Below are 22,953 nucleotides of genomic sequence, written 5' to 3'. Positions count from 1 at the left end.
CCCAGCAACTCTGGAACAGAAGAACAGAAAATAAAAAAAAAAATGAAAAGGAGCTTTCTTTTATCAATCCCAACACTAATGTAAGGTTTTGAGGAAATCAATCCAGGCATACTGGAGTAAGTGCGCAACATGTGAAAAATTGCCTTAATTTGAATGGTTCAAGTCCATTAACTCTAGAACAACAAAGCAAATTTAAGTTATCATACCAAGAAAGTGTTGACGGAAGGATGGGCGAACAAACAAACATTGATATACCATAATTAAGTACTGTCTTCAACAGGAAAATCGATATTCAATTACTCCAAAAAAGGTTGTCATATTTTTCTTAAAATTTGATAGATAGATCTGGACCTGCTGATCAATGCTGTAGGCATGGTGAGCAAAACTCTGTATTTAACATTTGAAGTCAACCATCTCACATTATTAAAAGATCAAATTTATATTACACAGAAACTGCAAAGCAATAATAAAATTAATGGTATTAGTTAAGTGTTTTATAATTTATTGACATATTATCATTTTCAACAATATTTACACAAAAATAAACAATGATGTGCCATAATTAATGAGCATTTAATGACTAGACAATGTAATGAAAATTAGACTTGTAACCATTTCAACTAAATTTGTAATGAACACCATTAGGCTTTTAACCATTGGAACTTTACAAGTAATGGAAATCAGGCTTGTAACCATGTCAGCTAAATATGTAATAACAGCATCAGGCTTTTAACCATAGCAACTTAAAATGTTTATGAACAACATCAGGGTTGTAACCATGTAAACTTTATATGTAATCCCTTCAGCATCAGGCTTGTTACCATGCCAACATTACATGTAATGAACAGCATCAAGTTTTTAACCATGGCAACTTAACAAATAATGACCTAACTTTGGAAACCCATGTAAAAACAAGAAAAAAAAAATCTTTTTGGCAATACAGTTACTTACATATTTCTAATTTTCCTAAATATTCAATACCTGTTTCAAAAAAAATCCAAAACAACCCTGTACATTACAACGTTTGACATGAAGCCTTCATTTGCTGAATTTATTCCATTGGTATTGTATTTCAAAATATAACATGATGTATGTTAAGTCTTAACGTAAGTATAAACTGTAAAATCTTATACGTTGCAAAACCTGAAATAATTAAGACCTTTTCATTCTGTAAAATGAATTAACCTTTATTTTCTAAAATAACATCATTCATTCCCTTACAGACTAACAGCATCATCCCCCATCCAAAAAAAAAAATCACCAATAATTTTAATCTTCAACTATAAACTATAAACTGCAAAATCAATATGTAAAAAAAAAAAAAAAATTCAATGTTTGTTACAAAAAATGAGATGCAAACAATGATTAAATGAGGCATTTTGACATGTGTCACATACATATCATGTTACTGCACCTATCCCATACATTATCCCCCACCCCTCTTATTTATCATACTGTAGATTTTCAAGTATCATCCTTTTTACAACTGGTAAAAAATCATAGTTACCATAATTCTATCATATCTTTACTAACAGACAAAAATTCAATGATCAGAGAATTATTATAAAAATAGTTTGCTTTAACTTTGGCTGAACTGTTAAGGTAGCACAATACAAAGATTTTATACCTCCAACTCCCCAGTTTTAAAATGCTGTAACTTTCTTTATAATGCTTGAAAATTTATAAAAGTGGTATTTATAGATAGCTAACAGATTACTCTTTCAAATTAATGCAATGTTAGTATTATACAACAATTATGTAATTAATTATAATTTTAACTGTGTCTACAAAATTTTACAAGAAATTTCCACTTTCAATTGAAATTAGCTTCTTCATGGATACCCCGAGAGGGTTGATTTTATAATATGTTGTTCCTAGAGCCATTATCTACAAAAGGGTGTCTCAGATTTTGGATAGAATGTATAGATCAAATTTTACACCTAATCAAATAATCTCTACTTTTATGTGGTAAGGATGTTTACACTAATTACAGATTTATGAGAGAATGGAATATGATAGCGATAATTTGAGACACCCTTTTGTAGCTCCTGCTGTGTTGATTAAGATAACGTTAAAATTTCTTGTGTAGTTATAGAGATGTCAGAGCTAAATTCATTCAAGTGAACTGACCAAGATTTTGCCATTAATTGCATAATGATGGATTACATAATGATTGCATAACAAAAATATTGCATTCATTTAAAAGACTAATCTTTTATCTATCTATATATACCTTTTTTATTAATTTGTATGCAGTCATAAGAAAGTAACATCATTTTAAAGGTTGGAGATTGGAAGTAAAAAAATCTTTGTATTGTGCTACCTTAAATGAGTATATCTGTGAATTATACATAAATTTGACATTAAGTTTATTTGGGAATGTTGCAAAATTTGTATATCTTTTTTTCAACCTATATTTTTGGAACAAATTCTTAACATGTATGACCATTTTTTCTCTGTATTTGTTTCACTCGAAGGGTCAAAGTAAAAAAAATTGTTTTATAATAACATCAATACTTAATATCTATATATATAGGGGTTAGTTCTTCATATAGTATTAAGTTAATATATCTGAGGGGTTAATGGCATACAAACTTTTTGTCTGCATATATATATATATATAATTCAGTGTTCTCCCCAGGATCTTTTTTAGTGCTGTAATAAGCATGCAATATTCGACTGATTTAACTTTTATGTCCTAACATTATCTTATGTCTTTGATGAGATATTGTTTATTTTAAATATATTAAAAAAAATAATTACAAATTCCTGATGAAATAATAGAAGTTTGTATCAGCTGAAGTTTCATTTAATATAGTATTATAGGATCATTTTTTGTAGAGGTTATTGATGTGTAAACAATTCACTCACAAACCAATAAAAGTCCAAAGTTTCTGCATTTTTTAAAAATTCTATCAAGTAAGAAACTTAAAATAAATTTGAATCTTTCTGGCAAGGAGGTTATTTCATTATCTTTTTATTGAATTGGTCCCCCCTGTACACATTCCACAACTAGAACCAGTAGATAAGAGAACAGAAAGCAAACAGGTAAGTGCAGGAAACGCAAAACTGAAAAAATAATGATTCCTTCACTGATATTGAACTTCGCATTTAGTCCTTTCTATTCAACTACCCAACAATCTATTTTCTCAATTTTCACATTATCCTGCTATAAATATATGAGGGAATACTAATATTTGCGACGATCGATATTCGCCTCATTTTTCCACTCTCGAAAATTAGTTTGTTTAGAGTCTAATAAGATAACACTGGTTAAATGCAGTAGCCCTGGATCTGCAGCACATTCACTGCCTGGGGAGAACACAGTATTTACACATAAGGTACATACATTTTACTTCTGCTGCCTACCAATTACACATTCTGTTAAATAGTCTTTTAACTTGATTGTAACATTCATTCAAATCATCACAAAACACATTCTTCCAAATAAAAAACAAAAAAAATAAAAAAATCTGTTCTGGATTACAGTTCTGTGTTGTCTGATTAGTGTATTGTGTAATTAAATAAGAAGTGATCATAAAACTACAGGCTAAGAGACAAACATTTAGTCCAACCATTAATAGAAGATTTAATTTGTACTAAATGTTAAACAGAGTTCCTATCAAGGATTGATTGATTGTTGGTTGCTTAACATCCAGTGGCAATCCTATCCAGAAAGTCTTCCCCTCCAACACATGTTTCAGAGATGAAATGTATGTTTAAAAAGTGGCATACTTTGACATAAACTGCCTTATAAAAAGTGAAAATGCCTAACTAATAATACAAAAGTATAAGACATCAAATACTGTATTTGGATTTCAGAATATAGAATATATTAAATATTTAACCATGTTAAGTTGACATTTGGATGCATACAGTAAAGTTCACTGATGTCTTTGTCATAATGTTAAATTCATGGTCTACTGAATGAATGGAAATACAAGGCAGCATCCAATGTAAAAAGTTTACCCCAAATATATTTTAGATTGTATGTTACTTCTAACATTTGCCGATGAAATCATAAAATCCCAAATATATGAATTGTATAATAAATTCTGTACTAACATCCTGATATTTTTATATAAATTCAACATAGCATGGTACAGATGACATAAATATTGCTCCTTTTCCCATAATTTTACAAATCAACAATTTTTCCCATTATAAAGCTCTTTCTTTACAATTAAGAAGTTCAGAAATACTACTTTTTATCTCTACTAAATAACAGTCTTACACACACTCATATGTCTTTCACACACTCAAATGTCTTGCACTCACTTACATGTCTTAAACACACTCATATGTCTTACACGCACTCTAAACACTACTAAACAGCTAACAAACACAAGGATCTCCATGTGTTGAGAAAACAACACTGTGAACATAAATACGAGGGTTTTGTGTCTTTGGCATAAAATAACTAATTGGAAGCTCATATAAAACATGATCTTGCAAACAAAAGTGAGAATGGTGTTTCTCACTGAGAGGGATCATTCTAACAAATAATTGAAAGAATAACTAATAAAATCTCAATGTCACATGAAACAAATCATGGCACTTAAGTGTTGTCAATAGTAGCACTATGGTTCAATGGTTAACAGCACAATCATTCTAAAACTCTATCTCCCATTTTCTAAGATAAAATATATTATACTCTAATCTCCACATAACTGTTATTCATCTAATAATAATTATTGTCACATTCATTTAACTCTCAATTGAGATTTGTTTATTTTCCTTGAGATTCACACATAATAATACTTGAATAACATCTTTTTAGAGTTGCCTCCCCTTGATTATGATCAATCAAGCTGACATCTCATAGTTGTGTCCCCTTGATGGCAAGGAACCAAGCAGGACTATCACAGATTTAAATGAGGAATTGCACCATTAAATGTTCATACAGCTGATACTTGTTCTTCTTCATCATGATCTGTAAAAATAAGGAATAATATTTATCTCTTTTATCTTTTTCCTCCTCAATATGATGTTTTACCCACAAGGACTGTTTTGTAAATTTTAAAACACTTGTTGTACATTGACTGTGGTTCACTGCAGTAATCTTCTACAAATTGGCTCCCAATATTTTGACTGAAATGTGTGCATTTTTATCTTTTTCTTTGTCATTTATTTTTTCAGGTTTTATTCTTTTTTATATTTTAAGAGATGGTCATTAGAAAACCTTTTTTAAGTTTAACCTTGGTGGTTCTTTTTCATGTTCGCCTATCTCTAGTGAAATGAGTCCTGTGTTCATTCCCTGACCAGATCAAAAGCAGAAATTTATTGAAATGAAGTGTTTAAGAATAAAGATCAATGCTTAGTTCAACAAAGATGACTGTCTGGTTGAAAGTGGTTGGATATGTGTCACAAAATGTGTATATTGACCCCTAGATAATTTTGCTTTTTTGTGTCAATGGGTTGTTGTCTCCTTGACATATACCCTACATTTCCTTTTATTCAAGTTCCTGAATGTGAATGCATATTTTATAGCAAATAGGACAATCCTACATGATTCACTCTCCAAGAATCCCAGAGTAATTTTTTTTGAATTTTGAATTTACCATTAAATTATGACTGATTGATTACTGGTATGAAAAAAAGAATTTCAAGCGATTATATTTAATTATTTTCACTTTACCTAACTTTATTTTCTTTACAAACAATAACAACATTTAATAATTCAAGTATAGAGCTTTTTCAACGAATAAAGTTGCATAACTCCTCAGTGTCATATCAGAAATTTATAAAAAACAAGAGTGCACACGCTGAAATGTCTCGCCTTCTTTACTAATCATCGATATTATGTTGATAGTCCTAAATATAAAGCTTTATTACAACTGTCACATAAACTTAACATTAACCAAGTAAACTAAACATTGACCAATGAACCATGAAAATGAGGTCAAGGTCAGATGAACCATGCTAGGCAGGCATGTACAGCTAACAATTCTTCCATACAACAAATAGAGTTGACCTATTGCTTATAGTTTAAGAAAAACAGACCAAAACACAAAAACTTAACACTGAGCAATGAACCTTGAAAATGAGGTCAAGGTCAAATAAAACCTGCGTGACTGCCAAATAGATCATAAAATATTTCCATACACCAAATATAGTTGAACTATTGCATATAGTATAAGAAAAACAGACCAAAACACAAAAACTTAACTATAACCACTGAACCATGAAAATGAGGTCAAGGTCAGATGACACCTGCCAGTTGGACATGTACACCTTACAGTCCTTCCATACACCAAATATACTAGACCTATTGCTTATAGTATCTGAGATATGGACTTGACCACCAAAACTTAACCTTGTTCATTGATCCATGAAATGAGGTCGAGGTCAAGTGAAAACTATCTGACGGGCATGAGGACCTTGCAAGGTACGCACATACCAAATATAGTTGAACTATTGCACATAGTATTAGAAAAAAAGACCAAAACTCAAAAACTTAACTTTGACCACTGAACCATGAAAATAAGGTCAAGGTCAGATGACACCTGCCCGCTAGACATGTACACCTTACAATCATTCCATACACCAAATATAGTAGACCTATGGCATACAGTATAAGAAAAACAGACCAAAACACAAAAACTTAACTATAACCACTGAACCATGAAAATGAGGTCAAGGTCAGATGATACCTGCCAGTTGGACATGTACACCTTACAGTCCTTCCATACACCGAATATACTAGACCTATTGCTTATAGTATCTGAGATATGGACTTGACCACCAAAACTTAACCTTGTTCACTGATCCATGAAATGAGGTCGAGGTCAAGTGAAAACTGTCTGACGGGCATGAGGACCTTGCAAGGTACGCACATACAAAATATAGTTATCTTATTACTTATAATAAGAGAGAATCTAACATTACAAAAAATCTGAACTTTTTTTTCAAGTAGTCACTGAACCATGAAAATGAGGTCAAGGACATTGGACATGTGACTGACGGAAACTTCGTAACATGAGGCATCCATATACAAAGTATGAAGCATCCAGACCTTCCACCTTCTAAAATATAAAGCTTTTAAGAAGTTAGCTAACGCCGCCGCCGCCGCCGCCTCCGCCGTAGCCGCCGCCGCCGCCGCCGGATCGCTATCCCTATGTCGAGCTTTCTGCGACAAAAGTCGCAGGCTCGACAAAAAAACAACTAATTAGTGCTTATTTTAATTGATATAAAACAGTCACAAAAGTTTCATGAAAATTGGATGAAGTATTTTTGAGTTATTGTCCGACATGTTGACGACGAATGGACAGACAGATGGACACAGTATACCATAATAAGTCCCGGAAACGGGCGTATAAAAAAAATCTTCAGAACAGCAGAGACATATAATACACCAGATTGACAACTCCTTTCAATGGCAATATAATCTACTCAAATATCATACTGCTCTCCCATTATTTTTCAAACTTCTTTTTCTCAATCAGACTTATTACTTCTCTTTTAATTTTTCCAAATATGGTTGAAAAAGTTTGAAAATTATACCTTTTTAAAAGATTACTGTATTTGGCAGTGTATAGCACACAATTGTGTATAATACACAGCATGTATAATACATAAACAAATGATGCAAGTAAAAAATTGACATCAAGATATTGAAAATTCAAGGTAGTCACAGAAAGAGGATTGGTGTAGCTATAGCTGAAACTTCTTTTTTGTTTTTTGATAGTACAAATATGATGTTAAAAATCGGGAAATACTTTAGCACAAATATGAAATTATAAATAGGGAAATATAAATAATATCTTGATATTGCAGGTAATAATCATACTTTTTTTGTGATTTTACGAAAATACGATTTTAATTTGTACTCAATCATTTTCAATGAAATCATGTGATATCATGAGATTTGATCTAGTTGTCAATCTCTTGTATTATATGTCTATGTTACAGTATAAAATAACAAGTGCTTTGTGAACTTTTAATATGCCATTAGATTTTTCATCTATAACATGTAGGTCTACTGCTAAAATTTTGTAACAGTGTGCATAGCATCAACATTCGAAAAATAACAAACTGTATTCTATTGTTAACTAATGTAACCAACGTCCCAGTCACCATCTCAAATAGAAACAAAATTATGCAAACGGAAAGTTAATAAAATAATCAAGGTTAAAACAGGGAAAAAACAAACTGATGATAAAATGTATTAACTGAAATCCTGATCTACTGCTGATAGTATTTGTTAAGAGACATGTTAGCAATTGATCTACCCCCCATTTCTCCTAAATTTAATAAATTTCTCCCATTTGTTCCCCCCTTGAGACGACCCCCCAAGAATTGTCTGACCAATAAAACTTGGTAAAAGAAGGCAATTCATGTTTCTCTAACTAGAAATCAGATCATTGTAAATACCATCCAAAACATTCTTATCAAAAACCAAAAACTTTCATTTATTATCAAAGTACCAGATTTTCCCACACACCCTGCCCACAGTGATCATTCAAATATTTGCCATATGCATGACAGAATCTAATAAAAAGAACCTTAATAAAGGTCAATTCATTTAGTTAGGTAGCATTTTACTCATTTTTTTCTGATGATACATAATGGATGAATATCAAATCTGTTTGTTGACTTTTATATCAATGAGTATACAATGATACAGGATTTCTAGCTCTATACATGAGTGTATATACACAGCAGTACGGTCAGGATAAAGTCATGCTTTAGATCTACAAATGCATTTTCCTACAGTTTCCTTTCCGTTTGTTCAATCTCCTAATAATAAAAATCTAAACATGACCAACAATAATTTAGAATTCAAAACTGTATGTATTTTGTTTTGGTTTAATAATTAAGAAACTTTTCACTGAATAAGTGATACCCATTAAATTTCTGTATTCAAAGTTGCGTACGACTTATTCCTTGTTTTTCTTGATGACATAAGCAACATAACACCTACCCTCTGGTGCTCGGCTGTATTTAGCTGACCCGTTGTAGTATCCCATGCCCCCATCATGCGATCGGGCCCGATCATTCTTGTACAATTGCTTCTTGCGGGCAAGCTGAGCCATTTGAGTTGCAGAATGGTAGTCAGGCAAAGGAGGTCGCCGTACATTAGTGTACGTTTGGTGTATATAGTTGCTATATGCTGTTGAGAAGGCAGAAAAAGGGACAGGACTTAATAATAGCAAGTTAATAATCACCCAACATTCAAATATCTAGTATAAGTCTTGCACATTTAGGCCATTCCATTCATTTACCATTTTCATAAGTCAAATGATATTTAATTTCCATTGTTTTGAATTAAAATGTTTTTTTCTACAAATCCTTTCAAAGGAAATACTAAATGTAAAAGTCTTAAAAGAATAATGTTGCAAATTTCACCAAAACTGCAACATTGTACTAGCATTTTAGAATTTTATCAAATTTCTAATTTCTTATTCAGATCTTATTTTTTTTTAATCTAACAACAGTAAAATTAGTGCATTAATATTATCAAATGGGGAATGACCTAAATATACAATTCATATTTATTATAAAAATTTGATCTTTAATGGTAAGAATGCAAGTCTTCTTCTTTCCTTTTTTTATTTAACAAAATAGCAAAACAATAGAATTCAGAAAAGAGACAGAAGAAAAATATTTCATACATCTACAGGCAAAAATAAAATGAAATATCAAAATAAAACAAAGTGAAATCAATGCATGACAAATTACATTCTAAATTTTTGTCTCAATATTTGGAATTTTCATTTCAAGGATTTACTGTTCAAGACAAATATATTTACTTACTATAGAAACATTTATTTGGGTTCAAATTTTGTGGCTTTAATGATCTATAATAGATATCATTGGGATACATTTTCCTGGTTTAAGGAAGAGATTTTCTTTATTTATTATTTTTTGTTGGGGTTTTCTTTTTATTGTTAAAATAAACCATATTAAAACCTCGACAAAAATTTCTGCTTTTCCAGGTGGATGTCATTTGAATTTTACCAAAGAAATACCCTTGAGTAGTCTTAAAAAGTGACAAAAAATTCAGAATGTAATTTGAACTGATCAACAGTAAAGTATATTGATTAGGTAGTGACAAACTAGCATTTGGGATTACCATGCAATGCATACATTCCACTAATATTTTCCCCATTCCATTCAGCTGGCAATTACCCATCCCATAATTCAATATAAATACGTTATAAATAACAAGACGTCAAATATTCACAACTTTTCTAGAAATAATTTTTTTAAATTTGTGGATTTACGCTTCATTTGATCAAATGGTATAAATATTTAAAGTAAGAGAGATAAACTTATGTCCACAATTTTCTCATATTTGTGATTTCAAAATCTACATTTCATATTTTTTCTACTATGACAACAGTCAAGACGTTTTCTAAACCCCAGGACTTTTTTTCCTGAAATTTGTAAAATAATCACAAAATATTCACTCAATAATAATTAATGTAAAATTATGCAAACCAATAATAATATTCAAGCTAAATTATACAATGAAAAAAACCTACATATTGAAAATGAATGAGTTTATGAGTTATTACCAGCGTGTGTTATGCCATGCCAACAAAATGAAAACCAAAACAGCTACATGCTATAGCACACTAAAATGAAAAGCTTCAAGTTGTCACTCATCTTTCTTTAAAATATTTCCTATAACTGCAATGCATTCCTTAAATTGACTGCTTTAAATCTTTGAAACCCAAAAAAATCTATTAAAAAATGTAAAAGACAGCCCAAAGAAAATTGCAATGTTTCAGCAAAAATATATACCATTATTACTAGAAGTAATTAATCTTGTTTCAACAAACGTGACCTAATATTTAGACAGATATATTCTGTTCTGAATGTTTGGAGTAGATTTTAGATCAACCAGCATTGATTAAAGGTGTGTCTTGTTATTGACTATAACAAGATCCTATCTACTATACTTCCTCTGTTTAGCAAAAACCAGCTTTGGCAGGAAACCTTCTTCTCTTCCTACAGTAGTAATACTGTAGTATTTTGAATCTCAGTTCAAAGGTCACCTTTCTTGTAAGGTCAGTTTTCTCTGATCCTGAGGATGACCTTTATATACTAGTTTAACTGTAAATTGATTCATATTAAATTCATTATTGATCAAGAAGAGTATCCCCATTAATAAAGATCCAAATAATAAAATGAAATCTACACCGTTTACAATCATAGGAAGGATTAAAGATCTCCTGAAGGTATTATCAACTTTAAAAAATATAACAGATACATGTTACCAACTCCGGGGTAGATTGATCTGAAACGTACAGCAAATATTGCCATCCACCATTATATCTAATGTACAGCAAATATTGCCATCATCCATTACATCTAATGTACAGCAAATATTGCTATCCACCATTACATTTAATGTACAGCAAATATTGCCATCCACCATTACATTTAATCAATTCGTTGATTTAGAATCTACTCCAAGCTCATTTTAAGACAGTGAGTAAGGATCTTTTACATAATAACTAAATCTACTAATCACTGAATACACTAAAGAAACTTCAGAATGTTGTCAGCTTGAAACTTTTCATCTTACGAGCAAATTAATAATGATATGAACTGACACATGCCATCACAAACAATGGTGGGTAAATGGATGAGAATGATTTCTCACCTGGCGAGTTTTGCATAACCACATGGTATGGCGGCAGGGGTGGCCGCACCTGTGGCTGTGCTACAGGTGGAGACTGTTGTTGAGATTGAGATGTCGCTGGAAGATACAACAATGTCGTACAATACAAGAGATACACATACACAGGAGATAAACAACAAATTATACTCATATCATGGATAAAGAAATACCTATAACCCAGAGTTTAATCTGTAAAAAAACATATGAAAGGATTTCCTTGAGCACAACACTGGTGTTAACTTCAACAGTTATGCTAGAGTCCAAAAAGTTGGAGCCAAAATATAAAAATATTGTAAATCATTAATATAAAGTAAAATTTAATAATTACATAATTTTTTTCTCATAAGATGCAGGTTCACTTTATGTCATGACTTTTGCTATTTCCAAACTAAATAATTCCTTGTGAATAATTGCTGTTCCAGAATGAACAGAATGATATATCATTGTCTACAATGAAAATTTCATTTGTAACTGTTACAAAGAAAGGTTAGAAATTCTCTTCGATCAGACTAATATCAGAGCTTTAAAGTCTTAATTCAACTGTATCCCTAAACATCAGGATATTATCAGAAGATTGAAAAGTGTCACATCTCTTCCTGTCTTGTACTGATAAATTTGATATCTGATGACAGCTTGTTATTTCCTGAAACAAACTGACCCAAATGTATACCCCCTCTCAATTCAAATCCCAAGATCAATTTCTACATTTCACAGATAAAAGTTTTATTTAAATTACCCCAAATTTTTTTACTCTTAATAGCTTTGTTAAAATCGTTAAATTTGAACCCTAAATTCCTACCAATATGTTCAAGTGAAGACCACCAAAATCTTTTTTTTTTATTACCGTTATTATGCTCAATAACAAGTTGCAAAAGTATAGAAATAAAATATAGCCAAGTGCCTGAAAAAGCAGCTACTAGCAAATTTTGGCAAGGTTTGCAAATGCAAAAAGTATAGATGCAAAATAACCCTGAACCAAAGCAATATCAATCTGCATATATATATATATACAGCATCAGAGAATAACAGAAGCGGGTACAATACTACAAGTAAGGGTCAATATACATACATGGGATTTACACTACAGTTCGTGTGAATTGTACTATGTTCACCCATTCACAGTGAGAAGTCGATCCTATGTGCACCTTACTTTACATCTTGTATTTTGTAGAAATGAAAATTTAAACACTTTTCTGCTTATCTCCATGAATTGAACTAATACTTTAAATAATAAATTGCACAATAAACCGCATGTCTAGTTCACAAGGTGGACAGTTGAACACGGTAGAAGCTTTGCCCACCCCATTCCAACTATGGATGGCTGGGAAAATCCACCTGACCTGTAGTGTACTATATTCAATCAAATGAACAAATTGGAAATTGTTTAAAAAACAAGTATCATGTCTTGTAGTGACTGAAGGGAGACAACCTTCATACTTTATCAAATATAAGGACAAATGTATGATGAGAGAATAGAAGACATTTACCATTAATTCGTTTATGACTTATGACAAATGTTACATATTGAACTTCAATAATTTGTATGCTATTGTAAATAATTCTTTTTCAATTGTTCAAATTTACTATACATAATTTTTCTTTTCAATCAAATCTGATAAATTATTTTCTTTTGGAAATAAACATTCCAAATTTCTTGAAAGATGCTTAGATAACTATAGATCAACATTTTAAATATTAAAATAAAAAAAAGAAATATATACTAGTATTCAAATCAAATTTTGAAAGTACATTCCAAGGAAATATCTTTCAACACTGAATTCTTTTCACAATACTTCATTGCACATCTTCATATCTTTTTAGATTTTCCATATCTTTTCACTCGGGTTCAAAAATTAATATTTTTATTCAGTAAAATTTTAAGGCACATTTACCAATGATCTTAAATATATGTTTAATTTATGAACCTTCTCCAAAAATAAATCCCTTAATAAAAAGACTAATATTTCAAAAGTGTAAGATTATAAGTCTTTTTACGATATAAATCAACTTAAAATAGACATATACAAAATATACAGTGAAGAGGAAACATCAATGGTAGATAAGTATATCCAATGAACGCACTCTTAAAACTTCCTGCAATTACTGTAGATTACAATTTCCAATTGCTTCTGAATTTGATACATACCGGTCTGAGGAGGTACAAATCTATGATGAGGAGATATAGTTCCTCCTGATCCTGCCGAATGTACGCTTTGGGAGTCGTAACTGTTCCGCCCAGAATCACTCTCGTATGTGGGAGGACAACTATGGCTACTACCTGTGGGACTTGCAGATTCTGTTGAACCAAGGGATCCTACAAAAGAATTCAGTACAAATCACAAAAGTCAAGCTTTACCCAAAAGCCAAATACTCATACACTGTATATTCTTTATGTTTGTAGATACAGTGTACAATGTAATAAATTTCTTTGACTGAGGAAAAATGATTAAAAATTCCTCAAATGGATCCATAATAGCAGATTACACAAACTTAGGTACTGTCTTTTGTAAATTTTGCTGAAAAATGACTTTGTTCCCAAGTCTAGAAAATAGGGGAAAAAATCCTCAAACAATTCCATAATAGCAGGTGTACAATTTCCTTTTGTGTTCAATCTATCTGTAAAATTTCAAGGATCTGGTTTGAAAACAGTAGGAGAAATTATTTTATGTATAGAAATTTAGTTATGATAACCAAAAAGAGGTAACCCTTTTTTCCTTTTTGCTCTGCTGATGGCACCCATGATGTTGCTATAAACAAGACAAGTAAAAATCTACCAACACCTATGTCTTGTTTCATAACATACATCGACGAGACAAACACTTAGGAAATAATAAACATTCATTTGAAAGTATATAAACAAAAAGTCAACTTGATTAACTTCTCCATGCAGAGAAATATTACAAATAGACAATCAAGCATAAACAAAACAAGAAAGAAATGCATGCCATAAAAAAACCCTAAGAAATGGTTAGAGATTTTTACTAATCATTTTCATCAAGAAAATGTAAATAATTTCAAGCTTAACAACCTTACCGTTAGAATACTCTCCTCATTTGTCAAAAAAAGAAAAAAAAACATATTCTGTAATTTTGTAAGTTCTTACCAGTCCGAACAGGTTTGTGTCTTGAGCTGATATGGCTCAGAGATATCACAGATGAACTCTCAGGAGTAAGATGAACTGGTCGAGTGTGTCTCGGTGAATGTTGCTGCCGTCGATTTGACATTGGACTAGTGAGATTGGTTGGGGGATGATGATGTGTATGCTTAGATGTGTGGGGTCGGACTTTATCAGACAAACCCATGAGTTTTCGTATGGCTTCGGGAGACTCAGCACCTAATTAAGCAAAAGTCACATGCAATATTAGTTACGAGGAAATAAGAAATCATTCAATAGCTCGGAAATTATTCTATATATAGAAATTTAGTAATAACTTTGTAATTCTAAGGCCTCATGATAATTTATGTCTTTAGAAGGTTTTATCAAATAGGATAAATTGAGATGCATTTTTCAAGAATACATCAACGAGTTCAAATATGCCTATCTATTTAAGTAGGCATTTAGCCCCCATCTCTTTTTGAATGGTTATTCTTCAAACAGCAAAACAAACGTGGGGTGATTTTTCCAGGAAAACAAAATCATTTTGTTTGAATATTAAAAAATCAAATTAACAATGCCCACAACGGAATGGGCTCAGAGAAATAAAGATGGCAGCTTTTGAAAGGGGAAACATTCTACTTTGATAAATTGAAAGATTTCTAAGACTGGGGAAACAAAAGAATAAATAAAAGATATATTCAAAAAACAGCAATACAAAATGTTGTCATGACAGAAGAGAAGCTTTAATAACAGGCAAAGTAAACAGAAAATGATGACTGATCAATTATCATGCTGAAGGTCAATATACAAAGAACATACATAATTAAATATATAAGCAATGTTTATCAATGAAATATCACATACAACTAGAGAGAAACTTTTATTTATTTGCAGAAAATATTATTATTGAAATTTAGTAAAAGGTTCCACCGAACCCTGTGTCTCACCTGCGGTTGGTACTGTCAAATTAAAAGTGTAATGTTGACTTAAAAAGTGAGTCCATTTATCAGTAAAATACAGAATTCAAAAATAAATTGTAACTTTTTGTTTAGATGCTATTTTTGGTCTTGAAGATTAGCTTCTGTCCAAGATTCGTAACAATCAATGAAGGTTTACAAATTTCTTAAGTCAAAAAAATGTAATCCCTGACTGTCTGTAAAATATTAACTGTAAAAACCTAAGTCATGTATCAGAAAAATACTGAAAATTAAAAAAATTATATCCACTTATCAATAAAATATGTAAAATGAAAATAATTAGTTTTAAAATTTGCTCTGGATACTGTCTTCTGGTCATAAACAAGCTTCTGTCCAAATTTCATAAAGGCTTGACAAAGTTATTGATGTCTAAAAAAAACTATAACCACAGACTGAACCTAAATATTGAGAATCGCTATGTCTTGCTTTCATCACTTTGCAAGGATGGAATTGAAGATGAATTCCATTTCCTCATTAAATGTAAAGCGTTAGAATTTAATAGAAATATAATCTTTTGTAATTTAAGTGATATAGTTCCATCTTTTGTTAAAATGTCTGAACAAGATAAATTTAGTTTCATTTTGAAAAGTAATGATACTGACATTTGTACTGTATGTGTAGCTGGAATAAGCTATATGTATGATTTGAACATTCATTTAAAGTAAACATAATGTTGTTAAGAACTGTTGTAGTATTAAAGCTTATTCTAATAGCTTGAATTAATAATATAGTATGAATAACACCTCCACGCAATGTAGATATAAAATATGTGTCTCTTATCATTGAGAAAATATGTCTCTGTATATTTGTTTTTGTTTATTTTTGTCTATTTTTTGTATTTGTATTTTGTATATGTCAGCTGGTATCATTCCTGTATTGGAATTTACACCAATAAAATTATTTGATTTGATTTGATTTGATTTGCTTTTCCAAAATAAATGTCGGAGGCTCAACTAAAAATTAAAAGGTTGAATTTTCTCAAAATTTTGATGTTTAACAGATAGCAGCAATACAAAATATTACCCAACTATAAAAGGGTCTTTCAAATTGGCTGATTTCACTGGCTCAAGACAATTTGTTCACTTCTTACGAAGTCTACATGACATTTTATACTGTATTTCTACTTACCAAATCTGGGACCACTTGGGACTATAACTTTCTTTTCTTCAGTTAAATTTGGTGTTGAAACACTGCTGCTTAATGCATGTAATGTGTGATCTTTCTTTACTGTAGAAGAAATAAAATTTTAGCAATGCAGATCCCAAATCACTTGAAAACTTTTCTATTACTGTAGTGATCTAGTTTGCAATTCTAAACATTTTTTATACGTTTTCACTCTTATAAGTGAAATTTGGTGTTATTTCCCTGGGAAATCATGTGTTTTCAAATGTTTAAAAAAAAATAAAATAAATGGGGAATGTGTCCATGGGACACAGATGATGCCCCTGCTTGCATATCATATAAAGTTATAAAGGGACACTACCCAAATTTGTACTTGATCTGAGTTTTGTGGTAATAAGTATTGTGTATCAGTTTCATAACATTTGGTTGAGGCAAACTAAAGTTAGAGAACGGAAACCTCAGCAATTTTTCCATTTGTAAAGGGGCATAACTCTAGAACAGTAAAAGTGACGCCACCAAAATTCAAACTTGATCTGTGTTTTGTGGTAATCAGCATTGTGTATAAGTTTCATAACATTTGATTGAGGCAAACTAAAGTTAAAGAAAGGAAACAAAAGTTTCAGCAATTTTTCCATTTATAAAGGGGCATAACTCTAGAACGGTTAAAGTGAAGCCATCAAAAACGTTAGATAACGGAATCCAACTTTGGGATATACGGACGGACGGACAAGGGTAAAACTTAATGCCCCCTCCGCTACGGCAGGGCCATAAAAAAGAATATCACATAGAAAATTAGTAATGTAGAGAAACTTGGTTGAGCAGACATCTTTCATTTGACAGAGTCCTACCAAATCAAGATTTTTTTCAATAATTTTGTATATTCAAATTGAATATTTTGAAAAATTAGTTTTGGGTCCTTGTTTACACTGTCATTGAACATGCATCAAATATTTTCTTTTGTCGATTTATGATGTTAAGAAGTGGTTCCTTTGTAACTAAGAGTTTTGTACATATGTGTAATGCTTTGTTTCGGTATAGCAATCAAAAGAGATCCAAAACCCCAAGACATTGGAAACTCAAGTCTTGAACAATACAAATCTATATATACCATATGTCAAGCTCAAGTACATATTCATGTATCCTTTGGATCTTGGTAGCAAATATTAAACATATAGTCTCCTAACAAAACATATTCTTATAAAGTTAGCCATTACAGAATCTACAGTGTATTGTGGGTAATTTTGTTGTTCATACACCAAATATAAGTTATATAATGGTTAACTATCCATTGTGTAGGATGTTGTCAACCAATCACAAGCTTTTGCTCTGTTTTTGAAAATATTACCCAGAATGCATTAGATTCTGAATGGTTAATTATTTCCCCTACCAGGAATTTCACACTGATGAGACATTTCCATAAGTTTTTCTTCATTGTCTATCACTTTTAGATTACATAGATATGACTTCACACGTCGTTTCATCTCGTTTTCCTCATACATCTTTTTTGCATTAGGTAACGTAGAACCACGCCGTGCCCTCATTCTCTTCATAGTGGCTATACCAGAGATCCAGGTACTTTCGTCATGACTGGGCGTACCCAAGAACATTGTACTCACATCCTGATGCAAAACAAAATAGTTCAAATATATTTTACTGATAAATATATCAATCACAAGAAGTTTGTACTTATATATCTATGTTTATGTTCATAACCTGAATGATCGACATACTTCACTTGTATTTTTTTACCTTATATATTTGCGTAATTTAAAGAATATTATGTAACATGTGGCCTGTAATGATTTTTGTCCTATTTTAGTTATGCCAATGAACTATATCTGTATATTTAATTCTTATACCATTAACACTAATATCAATACAAAGTGTATTATGAACATGTTAGCAAGGATCCACAAATTTTTTCACACAATTTTGGTAATTTTGAGATGACTTGAAAGTTCAGGTCTTTTTTTCAAACTGTTGAAATCATTCACACAAAATTCATGGCAGCAAGAAACTTGTATTGACTGGATTCATTGCATTTACTTCTTGAAGTTTCTTACCATTTTTTTATAAGCATTCAAGAACGATTTATGGAATGCAAAAGTCTAAAACTGAAATAATTTTAATGACTAAAAACGGTAAATTTCTCAGGAATCGTTAACGCTTCTTTCCATTTTGAAGACGAAATAAACACCAAAGTTTCCAGCTAATACTAAATTCTAGATTTATTAACGGGATTTATTCTGTTTATCAAATGATAGGAAATCATCGTATTTTTAAACAGAATTGGTGATAGTCTTTACTGAAAAGTTTTGAAATAATGAAGTTAGTTGTAATGGAATAGAATTTCTTTAAAGTATTATTTCTGAGCTTGATCACCACGACTGTCATTAGCCAATATCTCCCAGAGGCATCCATATGGTTATTAGGAGGACCCCCAGGATTATCATACTATACTGTTTCTGGACCATTGCTTGATAGTATCCATGTAATGAACTAAGTTAAACTTACATATTTTGCGGAAGCCATGTTGCATATATGTCTTGTTTCTCTTGCTATTAAACGGAACTTTTCAAAGTTGACTAAACCATCTACATAGGAATCATTCCCTAGATGTATAAATGTCAAATCTTTCTTTGCAATGGGGAAGAAAGGCAGCTGAAATATATAAAATATGAAAGTTTATCGAAAGCAACATTTCTAAACAAGATGTACTGTGAGGTTTTGCTCAATAGTTACACCTCAGTTCAATACAAAAATATAGTTTTCCACAAGTAAATAGAGGAACATCAAAGGAAGAAAAAATTGGTTGCTACATTACGCATAACCAGATGATTTATTGATTGATTGGTGGTTGAACACCACTTTCAGCTCTATTGTAACACCTGTAACACTGTTGATGCTGACACAGTCACATGACTGGCATACTAATAACTCATCTTTGGGGACATTTCTTGCATTTGGAACTGCTTTCTGATGCATTTCTTTTTAACCAAAACACATATATTTTACTTACTGTGACAAATTTTTTTAAACTTAGTTTTTCTGCACCATTGGTCTGCTGTCTCAATGATATATATCCTACATCTCCTTTTATTCATATTAAGAAAAGAGTTAACTGATCAATCAAATTGGTTTCAATTCTAAAACTCTAACTTACCATTGGAGGTTGAACGTTTTCATTATTCATGAGATTCCTGTATTTAGACATGTTCCTGGAGGGATCCATTAAGTCTCTTAAATCCTGCAAAGAGATAAACATAAAATAAAGTAAAATTTTTAAAATCCAGTTGAATTTATATTTTTCAAATTTCAAAAGCACAATTCAGCTAACGAGGACACACCAAATTAATAGCTTGCTTGTCTGAATCCCTGCTTCAAATTTTTCGATATGTGTTTATTTTGATGTTGTTGTTGTTGTTGTCTTTTCTTTCCACGACACGTTTCCAGATGTTACTTTTAAAAGCAAGTTTCCAGCTTTGTATTGAAATAATAAATAAATTTGAGTTCATAGGTAAAAATTTAACTCAAAATAATGAGTTTTATCAACAATGTCGCAATTGTTCATAAAATTCATAAAACTCCAAAGCACTGAGGCCAAATACACAGACTACCGACATATTTTGGTGAGACAATGACACATTACTGAATGTTAAATGCTAGTCTGGAAACGTAGTCACCATTGGCATGTCAAGTAAATTATGTTTGTCATATTTTGAACATGATCAATTAAGGATATTTGTGATTTGAACTCAAATCTCCAATAGGCATGTATGCAGATTTTTTTTTCAAAATCATGAAGTCAAGTATCCATGAAAATTAGTAACCACAAAAATAAAGTAATAGTATACTAATATGCAGATTCTGAATATTTTGACCTGTAACCTCCTGGTTACAAGGATGTAACTAAACACAAACCAACAGAGAGAAAACCTGCCCTTCCTCCTTTTTTTTAACTGGTGAGGCAATATCTGACATCATTGTTACACAAACTTCAATCATGTCCTTGTATTCATAACTTCATACTTACGTTGTATGTTTTGGCATATTTATTTGGCACTTTTTCCCAGGTATTGCGTAGCCTGTCCACACAGTTATGACTTAATCCACTTATGATAGCGAACAAAGAATTAAAGTTTTTACAATCTTTACAATGACGAGCCATTTTAATAAAATGTTTGATGAGTTTCATTCTCTTGACTAGATTCAATTCTCCACAGACTTCCGATATCACCCAGAACATCTCTCGGTTCACCAACTGAAATACACATTATTGAGGTAATAATAACATTTCACATTAAACTTTTTAAGACATAATTTTCCAGATTTTGTGATTTGTTGATTTTAATTTTGACAATACATGAACTTCCAATTGGTGCTTGTGCCAGGAAAAATTTAATGTCACAAAAAATATATCTTTACGTCATAATGCCCTATAACACATTGTTGCCCAAATAACCCCAATAACCGGGGCAGTTCATTCATAAAATTAAAATTGGAATCTAGTGTATTGTTAATGCCATTGACGTCTCTATTGCCTTAAAAAGCATGTTTAATTTATATTTTTTAATTATTAGGGAATTTAAAGAGCCAATAAGCCTCAAAACATACCTGACAACTGATATGATTTTTTCAGGTCACACTTTCGAATTTAATCGCTTATCTCAGATTTTCCAATCATCTGTTCTTAAAATAACCTACGATTTTAATACAAAGTAGCATATCCAAATCTGGATATCTAAACAAGAATGTGTCCATAGTGCATGGATGCCCCACTCGCACTATCATTTTCTATGTTCAGTGGACCGTGAAATTGGGGTCAAAACTCTAATTTGGCATTAAAATTAGAAAGATCATATCATAGGGAACATGTGTATTAAGTTTCAAGTTGATTGGACTTCAACTTCATCAAAAACTACCTTGACCAAAAACTTTAACCTGAAGTGGGACAGACGGACGAACGGACACAGAGACCGAAAAACATAATGCCTCTAGGTGGTGCATAAAAAAAGTGTTTTTTAGTTGAATAAGGTATGCTCTCTATAAATGTAAATGCAGTTCAAATGAAAGGTTTGTACTCATATGTCCAGATTTTAATTTTCAATTATTGTGATTTCAAAGGTATGACATTATTCATCAGTATTTTGTGTATTTTCTCTTTTGATCTTTTTTTGTCATAATTCTTCATATCATGCTTCTCGCTTGAGATAGAAAATTATCTCTAGTATCTGAGGCCCATTAGCAACAGCGTACTTTTTCTCAGTCATGAGAAAGATAATATATGACATCATGCGACTACATCATTGATGTTGCCTAGGAAATCAGCGATAAACAGATTATCAAGGGTCTTTCAAACTCTAGGATGTTTCTTGGCTACATTTCACGTCAGGGCTGTTGCCCATTCTCTCTTTTGAAAAACAACTGATAATCTATAATTCTACAAGCATTGCCTCCCTTTTCATATTTACCAATCAAAATTGGAAGAAACCTAAAATTTGATATAATATAAAAACAAAACTTTGCTTTGTACCTCTGAAAACTTGTTTAAGCTTGGGGTTCCATATTTTGCATTGAGCTTGAACAGGTCATCAATATACTCCGTTGGTTCTATATCTTTAAACACTTTGAAATCTTCCAACGTCAACTGTGATGCCACTTCTGTCGTGTTCAACTGTAGTAGACTTATCTGTGCCTCTCTGATCAGTTCTGACCTCAGCTCATCGGGTACCAGTGTCTCCGTGTTCAAATTATTCTTTAAGTAATACCTGAGTACACATGGAACAGTGCGCCTGGGTGAGTGATCAGAAACAAAAACACAATATTAACCCCTGGAAACTCCATGCCTGGCACACACACACACACACACACACAAACAGACAGACACTTAAATGCGATGTTAAAACATGATGATGTGTTAGATAAATTGTATATGACATATCAGAACTGTTCCATTTCATTAGGAATTATTCCTTCATAGGATGTATTCCATAACTTAAACATTTGAACATTTTTTCCATTTTTTTTTCACTTTTCATAATGGTTTGGAAAAAAATAATAACAAATTTTGTGAATTTAAAATTTTATATTTCAAAAATAATTTGACAGGATATATATGACAATAT

At 31.3% G+C, this 22,953-nt stretch overlaps 1 protein-coding gene across 10 annotated transcripts in view; it reads right to left on the bottom strand.

Annotated features, from left to right (window-relative positions):
• Positions 1-485: 485 nt before the first annotated feature.
• Positions 486-22,953, bottom strand: part of LOC127709431 (rap guanine nucleotide exchange factor 6-like) — a 92,687-nt gene continuing 70,219 nt past the window's right edge. For 4 of the 10 annotated variants that reach the window (XM_052214957.1, XM_052214964.1, XM_052214966.1 and 1 more), the window contains 11 exons: positions 22,362-22,620; positions 20,862-21,089; positions 19,992-20,075; positions 19,343-19,489; positions 18,216-18,447; positions 16,835-16,933; positions 14,736-14,966; positions 13,779-13,946; positions 11,615-11,710; positions 8,924-9,112; positions 486-4,933 (listed from right to left, as the gene is read on the bottom strand). In XM_052214957.1, coding sequence (XP_052070917.1) covers positions 4,899-4,933; positions 8,924-9,112; positions 11,615-11,710; positions 13,779-13,946; positions 14,736-14,966; positions 16,835-16,933; positions 18,216-18,447; positions 19,343-19,489; positions 19,992-20,075; positions 20,862-21,089; positions 22,362-22,620 — 1,768 coding nt within the window. In that variant the 3' untranslated portion in view covers positions 486-4,898. Of the gene's footprint in view, positions 4,934-8,923; positions 9,113-11,614; positions 11,711-13,778; positions 13,947-14,735; positions 14,967-15,676; positions 15,689-16,834; positions 16,934-18,215; positions 18,448-19,342; positions 19,490-19,991; positions 20,076-20,861; positions 21,090-22,361; positions 22,621-22,953 lie in introns of all 10 variants that reach the window. The other 6 variants (XM_052214961.1, XM_052214958.1, XM_052214960.1 and 3 more) reach the window with 6 other exon arrangements.

The sequence above is a fragment of the Mytilus californianus genome, unplaced genomic scaffold (genome assembly GCF_021869535.1).
Source record: "Mytilus californianus isolate M0D057914Y unplaced genomic scaffold, xbMytCali1.0.p SCAF_7, whole genome shotgun sequence".
NCBI classification, from domain to species: domain Eukaryota; kingdom Metazoa; phylum Mollusca; class Bivalvia; order Mytilida; family Mytilidae; genus Mytilus; species Mytilus californianus.
Note: the sequence above shows the minus strand (reverse complement) of the source record. Positions and strands in the feature narration are given on the sequence as shown.